General features: G+C 34.3%; 1 protein-coding gene across 1 annotated transcript in view; it reads right to left on the bottom strand.

The window, feature by feature from the left end:
- gucy1b2 (guanylate cyclase 1, soluble, beta 2) overlaps nucleotides 1-17,280 on the bottom strand; it is a 73,414-nt gene that overhangs the window by 15,745 nt on the left and 40,389 nt on the right. The window contains exons 8-13 of the mRNA XM_039746282.1: nucleotides 15,574-15,673; nucleotides 9,257-9,444; nucleotides 4,749-4,851; nucleotides 3,523-3,626; nucleotides 2,826-3,042; nucleotides 1,290-1,610 (exon numbers count right to left, since the gene is read on the bottom strand). Coding sequence (XP_039602216.1) covers nucleotides 1,290-1,610; nucleotides 2,826-3,042; nucleotides 3,523-3,626; nucleotides 4,749-4,851; nucleotides 9,257-9,444; nucleotides 15,574-15,673 — 1,033 coding nt within the window. The remainder of the gene's footprint in view (nucleotides 1-1,289; nucleotides 1,611-2,825; nucleotides 3,043-3,522; nucleotides 3,627-4,748; nucleotides 4,852-9,256; nucleotides 9,445-15,573; nucleotides 15,674-17,280) is intronic.

Genomic DNA, 17,280 nt, shown 5'->3' with positions numbered 1-17,280 from the left:
CAGGTTTTTGGGACCCTTAGTCTGTCTCAAAAGCATCAAGTGAAAGGAAGGTACCTTTACCAATTCAGTTAGAGACAGTATAAATGTTATGGAAATGCATGAGATAAACTTAGTCAAGAATAAGATAAATTCAAAGCCAAAATTTAAGCTGATCAAGTGCCAGAACAGAATCAGTAACCAAAGCTTGAACACCAATTACCAGAAATGCACCAATGTATATATGGTTGCTCTAGTGACATACACATCACAGAATTTTGGGAAACAATCACCATTGAAGCGCCTTTGCTCTGAAATGGTGGCATCCATAGATAAACAAATGGTGTTGCAGCTTAAAATTAAAAATATTCAGCTTATCATAATGGAACTAGCCCAGGATAGGTTGCCTGTCCACTATAGTTGGATAAAGCAAAACTAAGTAATATATATTCGTATATTACTATAAATTACTATAAATATTAGTATAAAACTATTTTCCTTTTAAAACTCAAAATACATATTTAGAATTAGTCTACTCAAGTATAACTACGTAATTGTAATTTATTACTTAGACTACTAGATTCCATCCATATTTGTGGTTTAATAAACTAGATGTTGCATTCATCCATTCATTTTCATATATATTTTTTTTCTTACTGAAGGACAAGGCACTACTAGGGAGGTTCCATTGAATTTAATGTCTTTACTGTTGTTTTCTGTTTCTCAGAGCTTTCATAAAAGGGTCTGCTGTCAGCAAGTTACTTCTCTATGAAGTGGATCCTTATATGGTAGGGCTATATGAAAAAAACATCCATCCATCCATTATCCAACCCGCTATATCCCAACTATAGGGTTACGGGGGTCTGCTGGAGCCAATCCCAGCCAACATAGGGCGCAAAGCAGGAAACAAACCCCGGGGAGGGCACCAGCCCACCGCAGCGAAAAAATCATTCCTTTTAATTTTGGATATTATTTAGAAATCTGTATATACTAACTCTATATTTCTATTGTGGATAAAAATTAAGGGTGTTATATCAGTTTTTAAATCTAAAAGGTCAGAATAAACAGAGGATGTGTTGACATGCTAGTCAGACTGCTTTACAATATAATGTCATACCATCAACTGCCAACTACTACTTAACTGTAACTAACTACTACTACTTAACTGTTAATGTATATGTTACAGGCTTTAAGTCCATTATAAAATAAATAAAGCAATTTTGATTAAAGAAAACATAGTTTAGTTAATGAAAAATGCATTGTTTTTTGTAGCTATTCAGCATTCAAAGCTGTAATATTTTTTGTCTGTTTACCTGCTTCCACTTTCTTCCCCTCTCTTAGCTGATTGGCCACATGTTGGGGTAACATAGCATAAAGCAATGTCTCCGTCTTCTTTTTTTCAATCTCCAAGTTTCTAGAGAGAATACGGAGTTCCTCTTTCTTCCTCTCAAGCTGATTGGAGAGTTCAATCTCAGCCAAACGCTGCTGATTCAGTAGAATTAGATCTCTGGTAGTGTCGTGCTGGGCAATATCAGAAATGTACATCTTCCTGTCCTCCAGCTCTTTCAAGCTGCGTAACTTTGGAGAGCAGAGGTATATCATGCAGTCAACTGTCTCCATCCACAGCATTTGTCCTGCATTATAAACATGGAACAGTTTAATAAAAGTGAAATTTACCCTTGAAAACAATTCAGAATAGTTTTCTATGTGCAGTTTGGTTACTTTAACTGTGTACTGTATATTCATTATTGTCCAATACATTAAAAATAACTTAATTTTGCTTCTTGTTTGCAATTTCATTCTGTATCGTCTATGATATAAGTTCACATTTATCCATTGTAATTATTATCTTGCATTTTCTAGCAGTGCAATATGAGGATGTGCCATTTTCTCTAAGCAAACAAATTGTCTCAATTTTTAAAAATTAAATATTAGGTTTTTTTTTTTGTGATGGACTGGTGCATTACTGCAAGTTGATTCCTGCCTTGTAACTAACACCACAGAGAATACTCTGTTCCAGCCCCCTGCAACCCTCAACTGGAATAACCTGTTTTGTAAAATGACTGAATATAACATTTATTTAACAAATCCACTTTTCCAAATGCTATTATTGAAAATGCTGTACATGAGCTACTTAAACCTATCCATCCATCAATTTACTGAATCTAGATAATCCAGTGCTAGGTGTGTGGCGAGCACAGGGCTTTTCCAGGAATATCAGGCACAAGGTAGAGGAGTTATCTCCAGAAAGAGTGCCTATCCATTATTGGGTACACTCATGTGCGAACCCAGGCCTACAGTCTGTCTATGGGATGCTGGAAGAAACAGAAAGAACCATCAACCCATAAGAACATCAGTTTTGCAAATAATAGGAGGTCATTCATTCAGCAGATTAGTTAATAGTAAAAACAGCACGAGTATCTCATTCTACTGCATACTGAAAATGGTTAAGGTTCCTGCTTCATCTAACATGACTCAGTATGTTTGCACAGACAGACAGACAGGCATTGAATCATAAATACACATATCCTTAATTTCCATTAATGTCCTCTAGTAGTGATTCACTGTTTAACTGAAATAGGTCAGTGTGTTGATTTTTCTTAAGACCTTGATTAGATCACAGTGTACTGTAGCAAGGTAATCATACAAAATTCATGCTAGCAGTGACCCAGCAGGGAATTTAACCAATTCTCTTGGAGTTTCGCACCTCAGCAACTTACAGTAAATATATGATAAATTACTTAAATAGTGCTTTTATTTGCATGTCTCCTTATAAAAGGCATTTCTTGCATTTGCAAAATAAAATGACATCCATTTTGTAAACTCAAATACATTGTTGACATTCATACCTCTTAATTTGAGCGCAGGCTGATTCCTGTAGAATTCAGGCATCATTTCAGTACGTGCTTTCAGTACAAATTGGCTGTTAATAAATTTTCTAATGCTATCAATGGTAAAGGTTACAGCAGGGTGAACAATGGTAAAATACTCATCCAACTGAATATCTTTAGTCTGTAAACCTGGAACAAATTTTTGAATGTTGACTCCTGCATGTTTCACTTTGAGCTGCAGAAATGAAATATAAAAGGTGAGTGAACAGTTTTACTATTTTGCTTTATTTTTTTTAACCAGATAAGAAGATAGAGGCACTAATAATATCTCTTTCTATCTGTTCATCTCTGTATTTCAGTATATGTAAGTAAAATGGTAGAATCTATCCCAGCACATTGAAAAAACTGATCCTGGATTGGATGCCAGTCCATCCCAAGGCACATTCACACACACATGTTCACCTAAGCTGGGCTTACTTTTGTTCATGAAAAAGTTTTTGAGCCTGGGAACTCTGGGAGTGAACCGGTCATCAGAGAAAAAAATATGTAAATTCCACACAAGCAATTATCATTGTCTGCTAACCACTATACTATCCAAGTAATATTTCTGTAGAATGGAATTATTGATGAATTTGAAAATTTGTGCTTACTGAATTAAAAAATTAGGAGTTAAACTGAAAGAACATGAAAAGTGAAGAGACAAAAAAAATCTTACTGCATTATCAAAAACAATATGAAAAGGGAATGCATTGCAGAAGGTTTTTTCTTCAATCCAGAGCTTCTCTGGGTAGGATGGTGTAAAATAATTAGATAAATTACCTAAAACAGAAAACAAACAGATACATTGTTTGCATTTAATATACTAGTATAAATCTGAAAAACAATATCTGCAAAGCTGGTCATGCTGCAGTGTTTATTTACTTTGTGAAAATTTGTTTATTGGAACACAGTGTCTAAGTAATAAAGCAAACAAATTAATTCTGCATATATGCATTAATATTTTGTGTGGCAGTAGGGGTGGGCAGTACTACAATCTGCAGAGTCATTTTGTGTTTCTCTACCAGAATATATCTGGGCTGAGAGCCACCAACCTAGATCTTATACTGTCCATCATTATACCTGATTTAAAAAAAAAAAAAAAAAACTAAACTAAATCTTATTACTGCTTCCTGTCTTGCTGTCTCCCTAATAGTGGAGCCTGCAAGCAGCAACTTTATACTATTTTATGATCTTTAGTATTCATTACCTTAATGGCAGTGGAAAGACAGAGCCAATGCTTGGCACAAAGCACTAACTGCACAGTATTTATACTCATGATCATTAGTAAAGTATTGACTGGAAATTATTTTCTTTTAATTCAAACAAATAGGATGTTTTGAATAAAATATTCCTTAAGTAACTTTTTATATTGCTCAATTATGAATACAAAATTTCAGGTTTAGGAAATATTACAACCACAATATTTTTCCAGTGTAGACAATGTAACAGTCATGCATGCAAGGTGTAGACGATCATCTTTCTTTTAGATATTCCATAGGCCATTTTAATACAAAGACAAATAAGTAAGTTAAACTTTCATCCCTATCTTCAGGTGATTTTTTTTTTTTTAAACTAGAGGCATACTACATAAATTGGCTTAGTAAATTTCAATCTTATTCCTTCCATCAAGTTGTAGATTCAGTTTTATAATTGTAACAACACAATATATAATTGTATCATCTGGATATGCGTTTTGGCACCCTATATAAGTTTGTTATTTTCCCTTCTTTCCAGTATCTTCTTCAGAAAAATGTACTGCAAACATTAAACAAAACAAACTGCACACTGCTAAAGGTAGGAGGGCTACTCTACTTCATATTGACTTGAGAGGTTAAATTTATTATTCATTTTCAAAATGTAAAAATAAAATTAAATATTGTTGAAATGTGTGAAGAAACAAACCGTGACTAAACATAACAATGCTCCTCACAATATCCCAGTGTGTTCTCTTTACTGGGTAATTGGGCAAAATGGAATACTTTAACTTCATTTTCCTCAGAGCCTCCTCCATCTCCTATAAAGAAAAAATACAGAAAAGATGCACATACCAAACAGCAAAAAGGCACTAACATATGTAAATAAATTATAAGCAAATACTTAAAAAACAATGGATGAATGTGTTGAGACAATGTGGCATTATATTATCCTAAAATATTTAGCATTTAGTGAGTATTATTAATGACCTAATAAAGTGAACATTCAGTTTTAAGTGATATACCCTTTTTTATCTGGCTATTCATTTAAAGCAAATTGTGCTTAGTCCTATAACCTACTCTCTTAAAAATAAAGGTGCCAAAATGGTTCTTCAATGTGATGCAACTGGGAAACATTTTTAGTCCCCAAAAGAACCATTCATAGGAAGAGCCTTTATTTATTTAGATGCATAATAGACTCCATAAGGTAAATAGTCATAAACGTGTAAAATAGCAAAGGATTTCTGATTTTAAAAGAATCTTGCTGCATACAATAACACAGGCTAAGGTTTGTTTTCTCTTGATCTGCTGGTGTTGCTGCTAGGTGGCCAAATATTTATAAAGATTTCTCGTTTGTCCACATACTAGGAACCTTTTCAAACCCTAAATAACCAATTTCGTATGCAACAAACCCTTCCCAGAATGAATTTTTTCTTTGTCAATCGCTAGTTCTACAAGTAACCACAACCCGTTATTTTTGAAGTGTAGTGAGGTAGAATATAGTCACCATTATTTTGTTAGTCATTAATGTGAATGAAGTAGATAAATCTCATAAAATGCTCTGGCCATAAAAACTCTGTTCCATCCTACCCAAAGCCAGCTTAGATCAAGGAGTCCAATGGCTGTTCTCTAGAGTCTACAAGAAAAAAGAAGCTGACAATCATTGAAGCATTCCATGACTCTAGGGAACAATTTACTTCAAAGGGAGAGTAGCATTTGTGTGTGTTATTTACATGTTTTAGTATGACAGCCCATAAGATAAGTAGCTGCATGTTACAAAATAGAGTTAACAACAATGTTTAATATTAATGATCAAATCTTAAGCAGTATTTTTTGGGAGTCCAGCATCTTGCTAATTTGTGATCATCATTAAGTTGTGTTGCTTAGGATTCATCTGCAGCAAGTCCATATAGTCCCTATGAGCAAATCAATGTAAACAGACACATCTCTAATTTAACTACCAAGATAAAATTTTCTTCATGCAGACCTGAAAATTACTACAATATGAAGTATATGTCATCTTCAATTCTGGCCTTTAGTGTATTTTGGAAGTTATCTGCTTTGTCTTCTGATCAAAGTAAGACATAAGGGTTTTGTAAAAGTTAGTATCTGTGCTCGCTGCACACCATATTACATTTCACTGCAAAATGTTCTTGGGTAAATGCATCCATCCTCTAATTCATGTGATATATAGTACACATATATTACAAAATGGGTTAATATTACTTTTAATAATTTACTTCATATAGATTGTGTCAGGTAAATGTAAAAGTTTTATAAATTTCCCTGTTGATTTTGGGGTTCATCAGGGATTGTGTTCTTGCTACTATCCTGTTCAATGCTTGCATGGACTGGATGTTGGGCAGGATCATGAAGTCCAGTGGCTGTTTGGCATCTGCTGATGAAGAAAGATTCACTGATCTTGACTTTGCCCGTGATGCAGAGGGACTTGCACAACACAAAGGCTTGGGCAGAATTGTGGCAGGTGGAATTTAATGTAATTAAATGTAAGGTACTACACATAGGAAGAAGAAATGATAGCTCTTTAACTTGAAAGTGCATCTTATGAAACTAACCAATGAGTTATAGTGGCATCAATATACAGAAGTGATCGAGTAGACTAATAAGATGGTATGATATAAATCACATTGTGTGAAGTACAAGTCAAAGGACTTCAACTGGAGACATAACAGCGCTAGAGAACATTCCAGAGAACAGTGACTAGGCTCCTTTTGGGACTCAGACGTATGAGCTATGAGAAGAGGTCAAAGGAATTGAACCATCTTTACTTTTAATCAAATGGAGATTAAGAAATGACATCATTGAAATGCTTAAAATTATGAAAAGAATTAGTACACCGGATCCCAGCTGTTACTTTAAAATAAATTCTGCAACAAGAACATGGTAACACAGTTGGAAACTTGCTAAGAGTAGATTTTGCACAAATGTTTTTCTTCATGCAAAAAACCACAGGCACATGAAATAAATGACCAAGTAGTTTGATGGAGAGTAGGGCTTTAGGGGCCTTCAGATCTTGACTTGATGTTGTTTAGGTGAATAGGATTGATGAGATTATTGGACTCAATAACCTGTTTTTGTCAGTTTTCTAATGTCCACAAAAACTGACTGTAGGTCTACTGTATGATGAATATGTTGTACTGGTGACAAAATACATAGTGAAGTTGAAAGAAAAGCTAGAAAATGGAAAGTTGATATGAACTGAAGGAGAATGCAGGATAGTCAATGTTGATGTTTTTGACAGAAATTGATACTTTTTTTTATCAAGGTACCAGTAAATTTATTTAAAAATATAGGCAAGATGTTACTAATGTTGTAAATGGCTATTATTACTTGAAATGGCTTATTTCTAATTTAATATACATACATGACTAATATTCTAGAGTTAGTGTACTCCCCTGGCCGTGTGTTCTGGTAAAGAAAATCTTCAATTTTTGAAATGTTTGTATTAAAACCTAATTATTTTTCACAAATGAACCAGGATAAACTGAATTTACAGGACTTTAATTACAGACATTGCAAGCATCATTGTGTGTTGTACTTGTTAATTAGGCATTTGTTCCAGTCATTTTCTTTTCCAAGTACTTTATGACCTGGGAACTGGAAATAAGTACAGAAGCCACATAACCTGTTTTAATTAATGTATATCCTAGGGAAAAAATGGATGGCATAGGACTAATTACAAAATTTACTGCATGAGAAAGAAAGGAGAGTGGTAGTATTTAAAAGATCAAACATTTTAGTCAGAGGCATTCATCGTTAGGACAAGACAGCCAAAATGTGTGATGTTTTAACACCAGTGTGGCTCATCTGATGCACCAAAAGAAGAAAAATTACAGAAAGTGACAAAGGAAACAACAATAGAGATTGAGACCTGTGATCATTTCATCTGGATATCAGAAAATACAACCTATGGATAACACTAATCATTAAATCAAAATTCACCCAGTACAACATCCACCCCTTGACATTTCTTACATTCAGTAAACTTTTCTAAGATTGTTTATATCCAGACTTTGCTATCCATTTTATTCTATAATATATTTTCTTCTATTTGGTATTGTTATACATTAATAAATGTCACATTGTTTTTTATGTTTTCCATATTTTGTCTTTTATCTAGACTAATTGAAATAATAAGAGGGCACCAAGTGTGGACAATATTGCCACTTTTTTGCCTGTGGGTTTTATCAAGGATATTGACGTCATGACTCAATAATTAGAGCAACTGTGGTAAAAGTTAGACTGCTTGGTTAGTAAGTGCTACATAACCTAAAGAGTCATGTATATTGTGATGATACCTGCATTTTTGTTAGTACTGGTGATAATGAGTCCCTCTGTAGAGAATCCTATGCAGAATATTGCGGAGTGACTGGCATCGGCGACACTTGACTCTTTGTCTGGCTAAGATCTATAAGATCTATATGTGTTCATGTACAACTGTGTCCTACATAGAATATTGTGGAGTGACTGGCAGTTAGCACAACTTGAGACTATATCTGGATAGGATCGCTAGGTGTATGTGTGCATAGCTGCATGCCAGTTATTCTTTAACGGTAAGAGTAGATAAATCCAATAAACATTTCTGGTAAGTCTCACAAATTTTACAATAATATACTGTGTTAAGTGAGCCTTGTGATCACTGTATCCTTTGCTTCTGTTAAGTTTTTAATGGGGGGCATATTGAATCAAAGAAAGTGAAATAAAAGCTCAGTTTACAATGTATAATCATACTTCAAATTTGTAGTTAGCTCAGACTGATAAAAAAGTTTAAAATAACCATAGATTAGTGATAGAATGATTTGACCAAACTGAATTAAAATAGTTGTACTTATATGAACTACAGTGGGAAAGCCCAACCTTAGTTAAAAGCTTTTGGAATGTTTGATATATGCACTTAGTATGAAATTAGTTATCAAGAGTTGAGTTTTTTGGAAGGTTCTGTTAATTAGGTTATATGTTGTATATCTTTACAGCTGTGAATTCAGCAGTGTTAGAAAAGGTGAAGTGTACACGGAAAAATTTCCCTGTAACGGCAGTTCTACTAGTTGCTGTTGTTATAGTAAAAGGCAGATACATAACAACTAGCAAAATGTCAATATGTAAAAAAAAAAAGTTATGCTTTAAAAAAAGTATATAAAATACTTTCCACTTGTAATTTTACATTAATTACTAAATAATTGTATAATTAAGGTAAACCTCTTTCTCTTCTTGTTTCCTTATCATTTTGGCATCTTTTGCTTTATTTTTTTTCATAGTCTTCCTTTGAGTTACTAGAAATACAACATGTTCCTTTTTGCCAGTTCGCTCTTCCTCTTCAAACTGATTCAGAATTTTCATATCCACTTCACTACTAAAGAAATCCTTTGCAACTGCTTCAATAATACCTTTGTTAATAAAAAAAAAAACAGATAGGTAATAATGAGTTAAGTTAATATATTTCTTATTCTACAGAGATTTTCAAAGTCACTTTAAATTTAAAATTAATTTTGCAAAAAATTATGTCCTTTTTTTACAATATTTACTGTATGTTGGAAAAAGGCTACACAACTTTTTTCATTACTCTTTATTGCATGAGAGAATAATCATCATTGCTATTCAGCATTACTCTCTTAAATATGTAAATGTTATTTTATCAACTTCCTTTCTGTTAAGAATGCTGCATTGCTTAGTTTTATTCAACTTCTGCCTGCACAATCACTTAAGAGCCCTCAATAGTCCCTGAAAATTCAGAAACGTTCCTCTTTAAGAATTCAGAGGGTAACTCATACCGTAATTCCTGTGTACAGAGTTTAACCATTTTTTCAGGAAATACTGCATAAAATATTATTTTGGTTTATCCATCCATTGGTGCTCTTATTCATCTTTATTCAGTGCAGGTTTTAGTATTAAAACAGTATCAATATGAGGATAATTAAATTGAAAATAGCCATTTATTCTTTATTACTTCTGATGTCACTTTTGCCACTCAGTATTCACCAGTGTCTGGATTTATAGAGCTCACCTATCAAAGGTAATAAAAGTGAGCTTCCAAAGAAAAATTATTGGCAAATGGTCCTCGTTAACTAAAATATAGAAATATGTGTATGCTTGTTCTATGAAATCTCAGAAGAAAGCAAAAGCAAAAAGTGAAACACAAAATAAACCACTACAAAGACTTATGTAGAGTTGAACGGAATGTTCTCATAAATACACACATATACACAGCATAAGATGTTGATATAAAGAGCTCTGTAGTACTTAAAAGACAAGTTGATGCCCATTTTCTGTTTTCAGTCTCATGGTTTGTTAAGTTTAGTAGTGAGTTGGGGAAAGCTGGGAGAAAAAAGTTAATTTTTCATGGTGCAGCAAATGTGACAGTGGCTTCTCAGACCAATAACATCTTTTACTGAGTAAGCTATAACTTAGTAAACCTTCATTCTTTGAAAACAATTCCCGGCTTAATAGCAGCTGATTTCAGAGAGAGAGAGAGTTATGTTGTGAGCAATGGGGCAATCACGGTACAGGTGTGTCTGGTAAAGTTTTTATCTTTCATGAAAGCTTAGAAACCCAGAAATGTCTGGCATCTAAGCAGCACTGAACGTTTTAGAGGCTTCAATTGCAAATGAACACAGGAGCCACAGGATTACACTTTAAGAGCCTTAGCTCATTTTGTAGAAGTTGCCTTGTCAAGAACATTTAAGTTACTTTTTCCAGGTGAATCAGTGTCCACTCTTTTAGTTACTATACCAAATATAAAAATACTAGCAAAATACCCGCGCTTTGCAGCAGAGAAGTAGTGTGTTAAACAAGTAATGAAAAAGAAAAGGAAACATTTTAAAAATAACGTGACATGATTGTCAATGTAATTGTTTTGTCACTGTTGTGAGTGATGAGTGTTGCTGTCATATATATATATATATATATATATTTATATATTTATATATATATATATATATACACACATATACATATACATACACATATACATATATATATATATATATATATACATATATATATATATATATATATATATATACACTCTTTGGGGTGCAACTGTTGCTGGGGGTGCCAGAATCCATCAAGGAAGAAAAATTAAAAACATTATTTGTACAAAATCTTAATTTATTTATCCATTCCTAAATAATTAAATGGCCAGGCTATTTCGTATCAGTGCAATACGTTGTTTGTTAAAACGGATGACTCCCGCTCTTACGTGCAAGTCTGCGTGGATATTATGAACTTTCATATCTGTTCAAGTTCTATTTAAATTTTAAATAGAAGAAATTTTTATTTAGTCGACAGAAATATCTTTGGTAGGAATGTAAGTTAAATGTAGGCATCATTGCATAAATTTTTCTTCACCATACAAATGTAAAGGGTAAATTCACCTTACATTCCAACCAAAGATATTTGTGTCGACTAAATAGAACTTGAAAAGATATATTTTTTCAAATGTGATCGCACAATTCAGATCGGGTCGATGCGCACCAACGCATCAAACCCATGTGCTATTGTGGTTTCGCCTGCGTGCCTCAATAAGTCACCCTCCCCTCGCTCTTACTTTTTTACCATTCATCTAATGAATACACTGAATATGACTTTACCAAAACAATCGTTGATGGCGAATAAAGTATCCATTATTCATAAAGCTTCAATTGGTGATCTGTCTTTCTGTGTTAACCGCATATTTTTTCATATGTCTCTAACCAAGGGGATGCGAGGGTAAAATGAATCGGGAAGCGCACGTACATACTCAGTGCACCCCCTCTCGGTAATTGGACCTCAGACGTCGGTGATGGAGGCGAAGCCTCTACCATTGCGCCACGGCGTGTGGTTAGTCTATTTGAGAGTATGTAGATCGGGGTATATATATACATATATATATATATACCCGCGCTTCGCAGCTGAGAAGTAGTGTGTTAAAGAAGCTATGAAAAAGAAAAGGGAACATTTTAAAAATAACGTAACATGATTGTCAATATACAGTATTTGTTTTGTGAGTGTTATGAGTGTTGATGTCATCAAGGATTTGATTATCATTATTTCTTTCAATCAGGTTCGTATTTGTAGGATGTGTTGTGTTCAAGTTACATTCCGTGTTTGTCAATCGTTGTAAAGATAAGAGGTTTCATTCATCGATTTGTTTCTTACTACATCAATAAAAAGCTCGTCTTCCTCTTTATCTGAGACGTGACACACTACATGCACGGGTTTTTTTTTTTACACTGTCTTCCTTTAGCGGGACATTGACTTTTTTCCACCGTGTGCTTTGTTTCCGCAGTAGCTGCACTTATGAGTATGCTTGTATGTATCACATGCTTCATATTTTTTTGCTGCCTTCTCAATTGTGTAATTCGGTTTTTGTTTAGCACTCTTTGGAACTGTTGCTTTTTGTCTGTGCACTGCATCATTTCACGTGAGCCGCTCGGTGTACATCCATCGAAGGTTCCCAGCTGAGCTGGTGCCATTTCGTGTGATGTCCACGGCTGTATTTAATGTTAGCTAAGACCCGGCACTTAAAAGTTTCTCTCACAGTTTCGCCAAGTTTGTGGCAAACACCACCCTGACAATCTCATCTTCCTCTGCATAAGCACAGTCCTTCACCCGTGAATATTTAGCGGCAGTGTTTCTATTGGATTGCTGCTGACGGACGGCCTTATATGGGCAGGCACTAAATTACATGGGAGGCGTAACTCCATCTGTCACGGTCATCGAGCAGAAGTCTATTATAGTATATGGACGAAAAAATAGGTTCCAGTAATGACCATTAAGCGTAGAATTTCGAAATGAAACCTGCCCAACTTTTGTAAGTAAGCTGTAAGGAATGAGCCTGCCAAATTTCAGCCTTCTACCTACACGGGTACAAGTTGGAGAATTAGTGATGAGTCAGTGAGTGAGTGAGTGAGTCAGTGAGGGCTCTGCCTTTTATTAGTATAGATAAATATATACACACATGATAACACCATGTAAACTAAAACTACACTAAATGCAAAAATATGGATAAAAAAAATTAATTCACAGTGCAAACTCAACATGACAGTTGACCCCTGTCTATAAGGAGCGGTTGATTCACACCAAAGAACCAAGCACTCATATTCTCACTTCCTAACTCTCTCTAATTCTCTTTCCTACACAGGCCATATATTAGGTTCATATTTTAATTATTAGAATAATTAATGTCTTTTTTTTCAGTTTCTATACAAATGCCTTTTATTTGTTGGGCTGAAGTTCAGAAGCCTGCTTAACAATACCTGCCGTTTTGTATATATCATGTGGCAATCAATAATGCAGTGTCATAGAAACGAGACACACAAAATAGCTACTGTACTACTGTTTTATACTTTCCTTTCCATGATACCAGCTGTGTATGCCAAGGCACAACTCGTACTCTATATAACATCAGCAAGCCATTGTGACCTTTCTCAGCCTTAACTTTGAGTATAGTTAAACTAACCAATATACAGGGCAATTCAAAATGAAAGAGCAGATTTCAAAAATATATTTCAAACAAACTATAAAAGACAGAAACACATTCTGCACATCATTGGATCGAGGAAAGTTGAAAGTTTGGTCCTATGGTCCTTGAGGTTGCATGCACTCAACATGAGCACCTTGTGTAGCACGCCAAACATCAAACCATTTCTTGCCACAAACGAGTCAACTGGTTCCTAGTCACTGAATTCACAGCTTCCTCAGTTCAATGTTGCAAATCTTGAGGATTAGCAGGCATAGGGGGAACAAACACACTTTCTTTAATGTACCCCCAGAGATAAAAATCACAGGGGACAAGGTCTGGAGACCTGGGAGGCCATAGATGATGAGCAAGATCTTGTTATCCAATGGTGTCTTTCAAGTAACGCAGAACCTCCAAAATGATTTCACTTGTGCTGTTGTCACCATTTTACTATAAACAAGAAAAAGTGCTCAGTGGCATACACTGGTACTTTTAGGCTTGCTTTTAAACTTTGAACTTTCCTCTATCCAGTGATTTGCCGAATTTGTTTCTGTCTTATGCAGTTTGTTTGAAATAAATTTTTGAAATCTGCTGTTTCCTTTTGAATAGCCCGGTACTAGAGATGGTGCTGAAATTACAAAATACAAATATAGATATCAGTCATCACTGTCTCTATTTGAAGCTACATGCACCCCATCTGTCAAAGTAAGTGGGAAGAAGAAAAGAGAGAAGACAATGGCAAGTTGAGAGAAGTTCAGGGATTCTATCTGGGAGGAGAAAATATGCAAAATTACCTTCTAAAACCTGATCTCTAAAACCTAAAAAGATACAAGCTTCTCTTCCTTGGATACCCAAATCCAACAAACTGTTCTCTTTGTGTATCTAAGAGCTGAGATCCAGTTTGCCAAGCTAAGCACTGAGCCAGTATATAGGCTGAGAAGCAGACATCACTTCAAGAAGGGAAATTCAGCATCTAAACTCTTGTGCCAGAAAGAGTAATGCTTTTCCCTAAGTTGCAGACAACACAGCAAAGGGCCTAACAGCAGAAGCAAGTTGAGAAAGCAGTAGCACAGCAGTGACATGGATCATGCAGCACAAAGACAGAGTGCATGGCAACGTATAAGAAATCCTACGCTTGAACCCAGATCAAGAACAAAGTAACAACTCCACACAGTATTAGACATCATCCATAAAGACTTGGTATTGTAAAACTATTTATCTGTGCCAAGATAAACTAGAACTAAATACCATTAAATAGCCATCCTATGTTATATATTTTTCTGTTTAGTGTGTCTGCTTCCAGTCTTATATGCCAATATATACATGCACTTATCATACTTCTGTAATGTTTGTGTTTATCAATAAATTGTATTATTGTTTCTTAAAATGAATGTGCCTCAGTTACCTTGATATAGGTCTAAAGGATGGAGACCCGCTTCCAAACACAGAGGAAGATGAGGTATATAATATATTGGATTATTGAATTAATTACCAGTATTGCCAAAGGCAAAACTGAAAATTAATTAACCAAGTTAGAATTTTTTTTTTCAAATCCCATATATTAATTATATTATTATTATTATAGCACCCTCTTGAAGACAACTGTTTATACTGCTTATACAGTAAGCTAGTAAGTGTCTTTGCTTGAAGAAGCTATTTACATGCAGGAAAAAACTATACACTTGGGGCAATACAAAAATACTACATTAAAGTACAAGTAAATTTCCACAATAATACAATCAATAACCATATACTTTAGCTTATATTTGGTATTTGTTTGAACTTAGGTGAATATTAATTTTCTCCAAAAATAAAATATCTCACTGCATGTTGCCATTTTTTTGTTTCTTCAAAATTGTTGCAATGGTAATATTAAGCTCTTTAAAATGTATTCTTTCATAACATATCCCTATTAACAAGCACAGAGCTCAGGATACATTTATAAATTTAGTTAAAACAAACCACAAAATAACATTTGATAAAAAACACAAAACTACATGCACAAAACTGCTAACTAATATAAATATACTACATACAGTATAGTATATATGCATATAATTATAATTAATTTGCTTACCTGGCACTATGTGATAGAGACCTCGTCTGTCAGAATAATAATGCAGCAGCATCTCTCCATCTGCTGTCCTTTCCACTCTAAAAGATGGTGCATTCATTTCCTGTTTACAAAGATACTTCTTATAATATTTATAGTTATTGCTCTCCAAAACCCAAAGACATAATGAAATATGCATATTGCCAAGTAAAATCATATATAAGCAAGAAGGAATAAAATAAATAAAAGATAAGGGAGAAATTCAGAAACTAAAAATGTTGGAAAGTCATGTAATGCCTTAACTGTCAAAATTTGATTTACTTTCTTCTTATAAATATATTCATAGCAAATGAATTAAATGTCATATTTTTATTTCCTAATTATTTTTATCTTCTAATTACATTAGATTTAGTGAGAAAAAAATTCCTTTAGATGTTTCGTTCATCATAATTTAATGCTAACTGTAGAAGTATCTTCAGATATTTATGAATACTGTAAATTATGTGAAAACTATTTAAGAGCAGTGTCCTAAATTCCATCTAAATTTTGAAGTCTATGTACTATTGTTTAAATCCAGGTACTGGCACTGCTCATGTGGCATTTCTGTCCCTCACAGTGATATAAGGTTTTTCCATAACTACACCAGTTTCCTTCCCACATCGCAAAGATTTTCATGTTAAGCGTAGTGACTAAGTGGACATGCCTTTGTAACTTTCTCCTGCAATGGACCTCACACCACGAAAGTTTGCTCCTACCTGGCATCCAGTGTTACAGGAATAGCCAATGGCTTCCCATTTGCACAAACTGGATAAATGAGTTACAAAACAATGTAGTAGGCTGATGTGATCAATGTTATCTAAAGCTGTATTACAGCAGAATAAAAATGGAACATTTACCTGCAACACTGGAAAAAAAGACTATACTTTTAAACACCAAATAAGGTTATTTCCGTGCTGTTACGAAAATGACAGACTGAAATATCTCATAAACAGCCTGTGTTTTTTATGTTTAATAGGATTTCAGAGTATACTTTTCTTAAACAAAAATGCAAACTTGTCTAGAAATCTTAAGAACAGGATGGCATGGTAGTACAATGGTGGTGCTGCTACCTCCCAACAAGGAGAGTCCCTGGTGCTCCCTGCATGTCCATGTGAATTTCCTCAAAGTGCTCTGGTTTACTTCCATAGTTCTAACATGCAGGTTAGGTGAACTGGTGTAGCTAGATTGTCCCTAGTGTATGTTTAAGTGTAAGGGTGTTCACGCTGCAGCGGACTGGTGCCCTGTCAACGGGTTGTTCCTTCTTTGCACCAAATGATTACTTGAATGGGCTCCAGCTTCCCTAAGACCCTGGTCAGGATCAGTGGGTTTGAAAATGGATAAATGCATGGATGGATCTTAAGAACATTCAAATCTCATTCTGATTTATTTAATAACAGATTAAAGCCTACTTTAAAAGAACTATAGAAAATGTTATTTAATGAAGTTTTATTAATTGCAGTCATGTGAAGAAGTAAGTACAACCCTTGAAATGTTTTTCGTTTTTAGCATATGTGGTACAACAAGTATTTATAGATATAGTGGTAAAATAAAACAAAGCCACTTGACTTGATATGATGGCCACAGTGATGTCATGGGGTCATTCTGCATGCTGAATGAAACGTTCCTCAGCACATTAGAAGGCAGCAGGGAAACCAATTGTTATATAAATAGTAAATATATATGAGCATTAGT

The sequence above is a fragment of the Polypterus senegalus genome, chromosome 2, assembly GCF_016835505.1.
Source record: "Polypterus senegalus isolate Bchr_013 chromosome 2, ASM1683550v1, whole genome shotgun sequence".
Lineage (NCBI taxonomy): Eukaryota > Metazoa > Chordata > Cladistia > Polypteriformes > Polypteridae > Polypterus > Polypterus senegalus.
The sequence above is the reverse complement of the archived record's forward strand: the minus strand, read 5'-3'. Positions and strand labels throughout refer to the sequence as shown.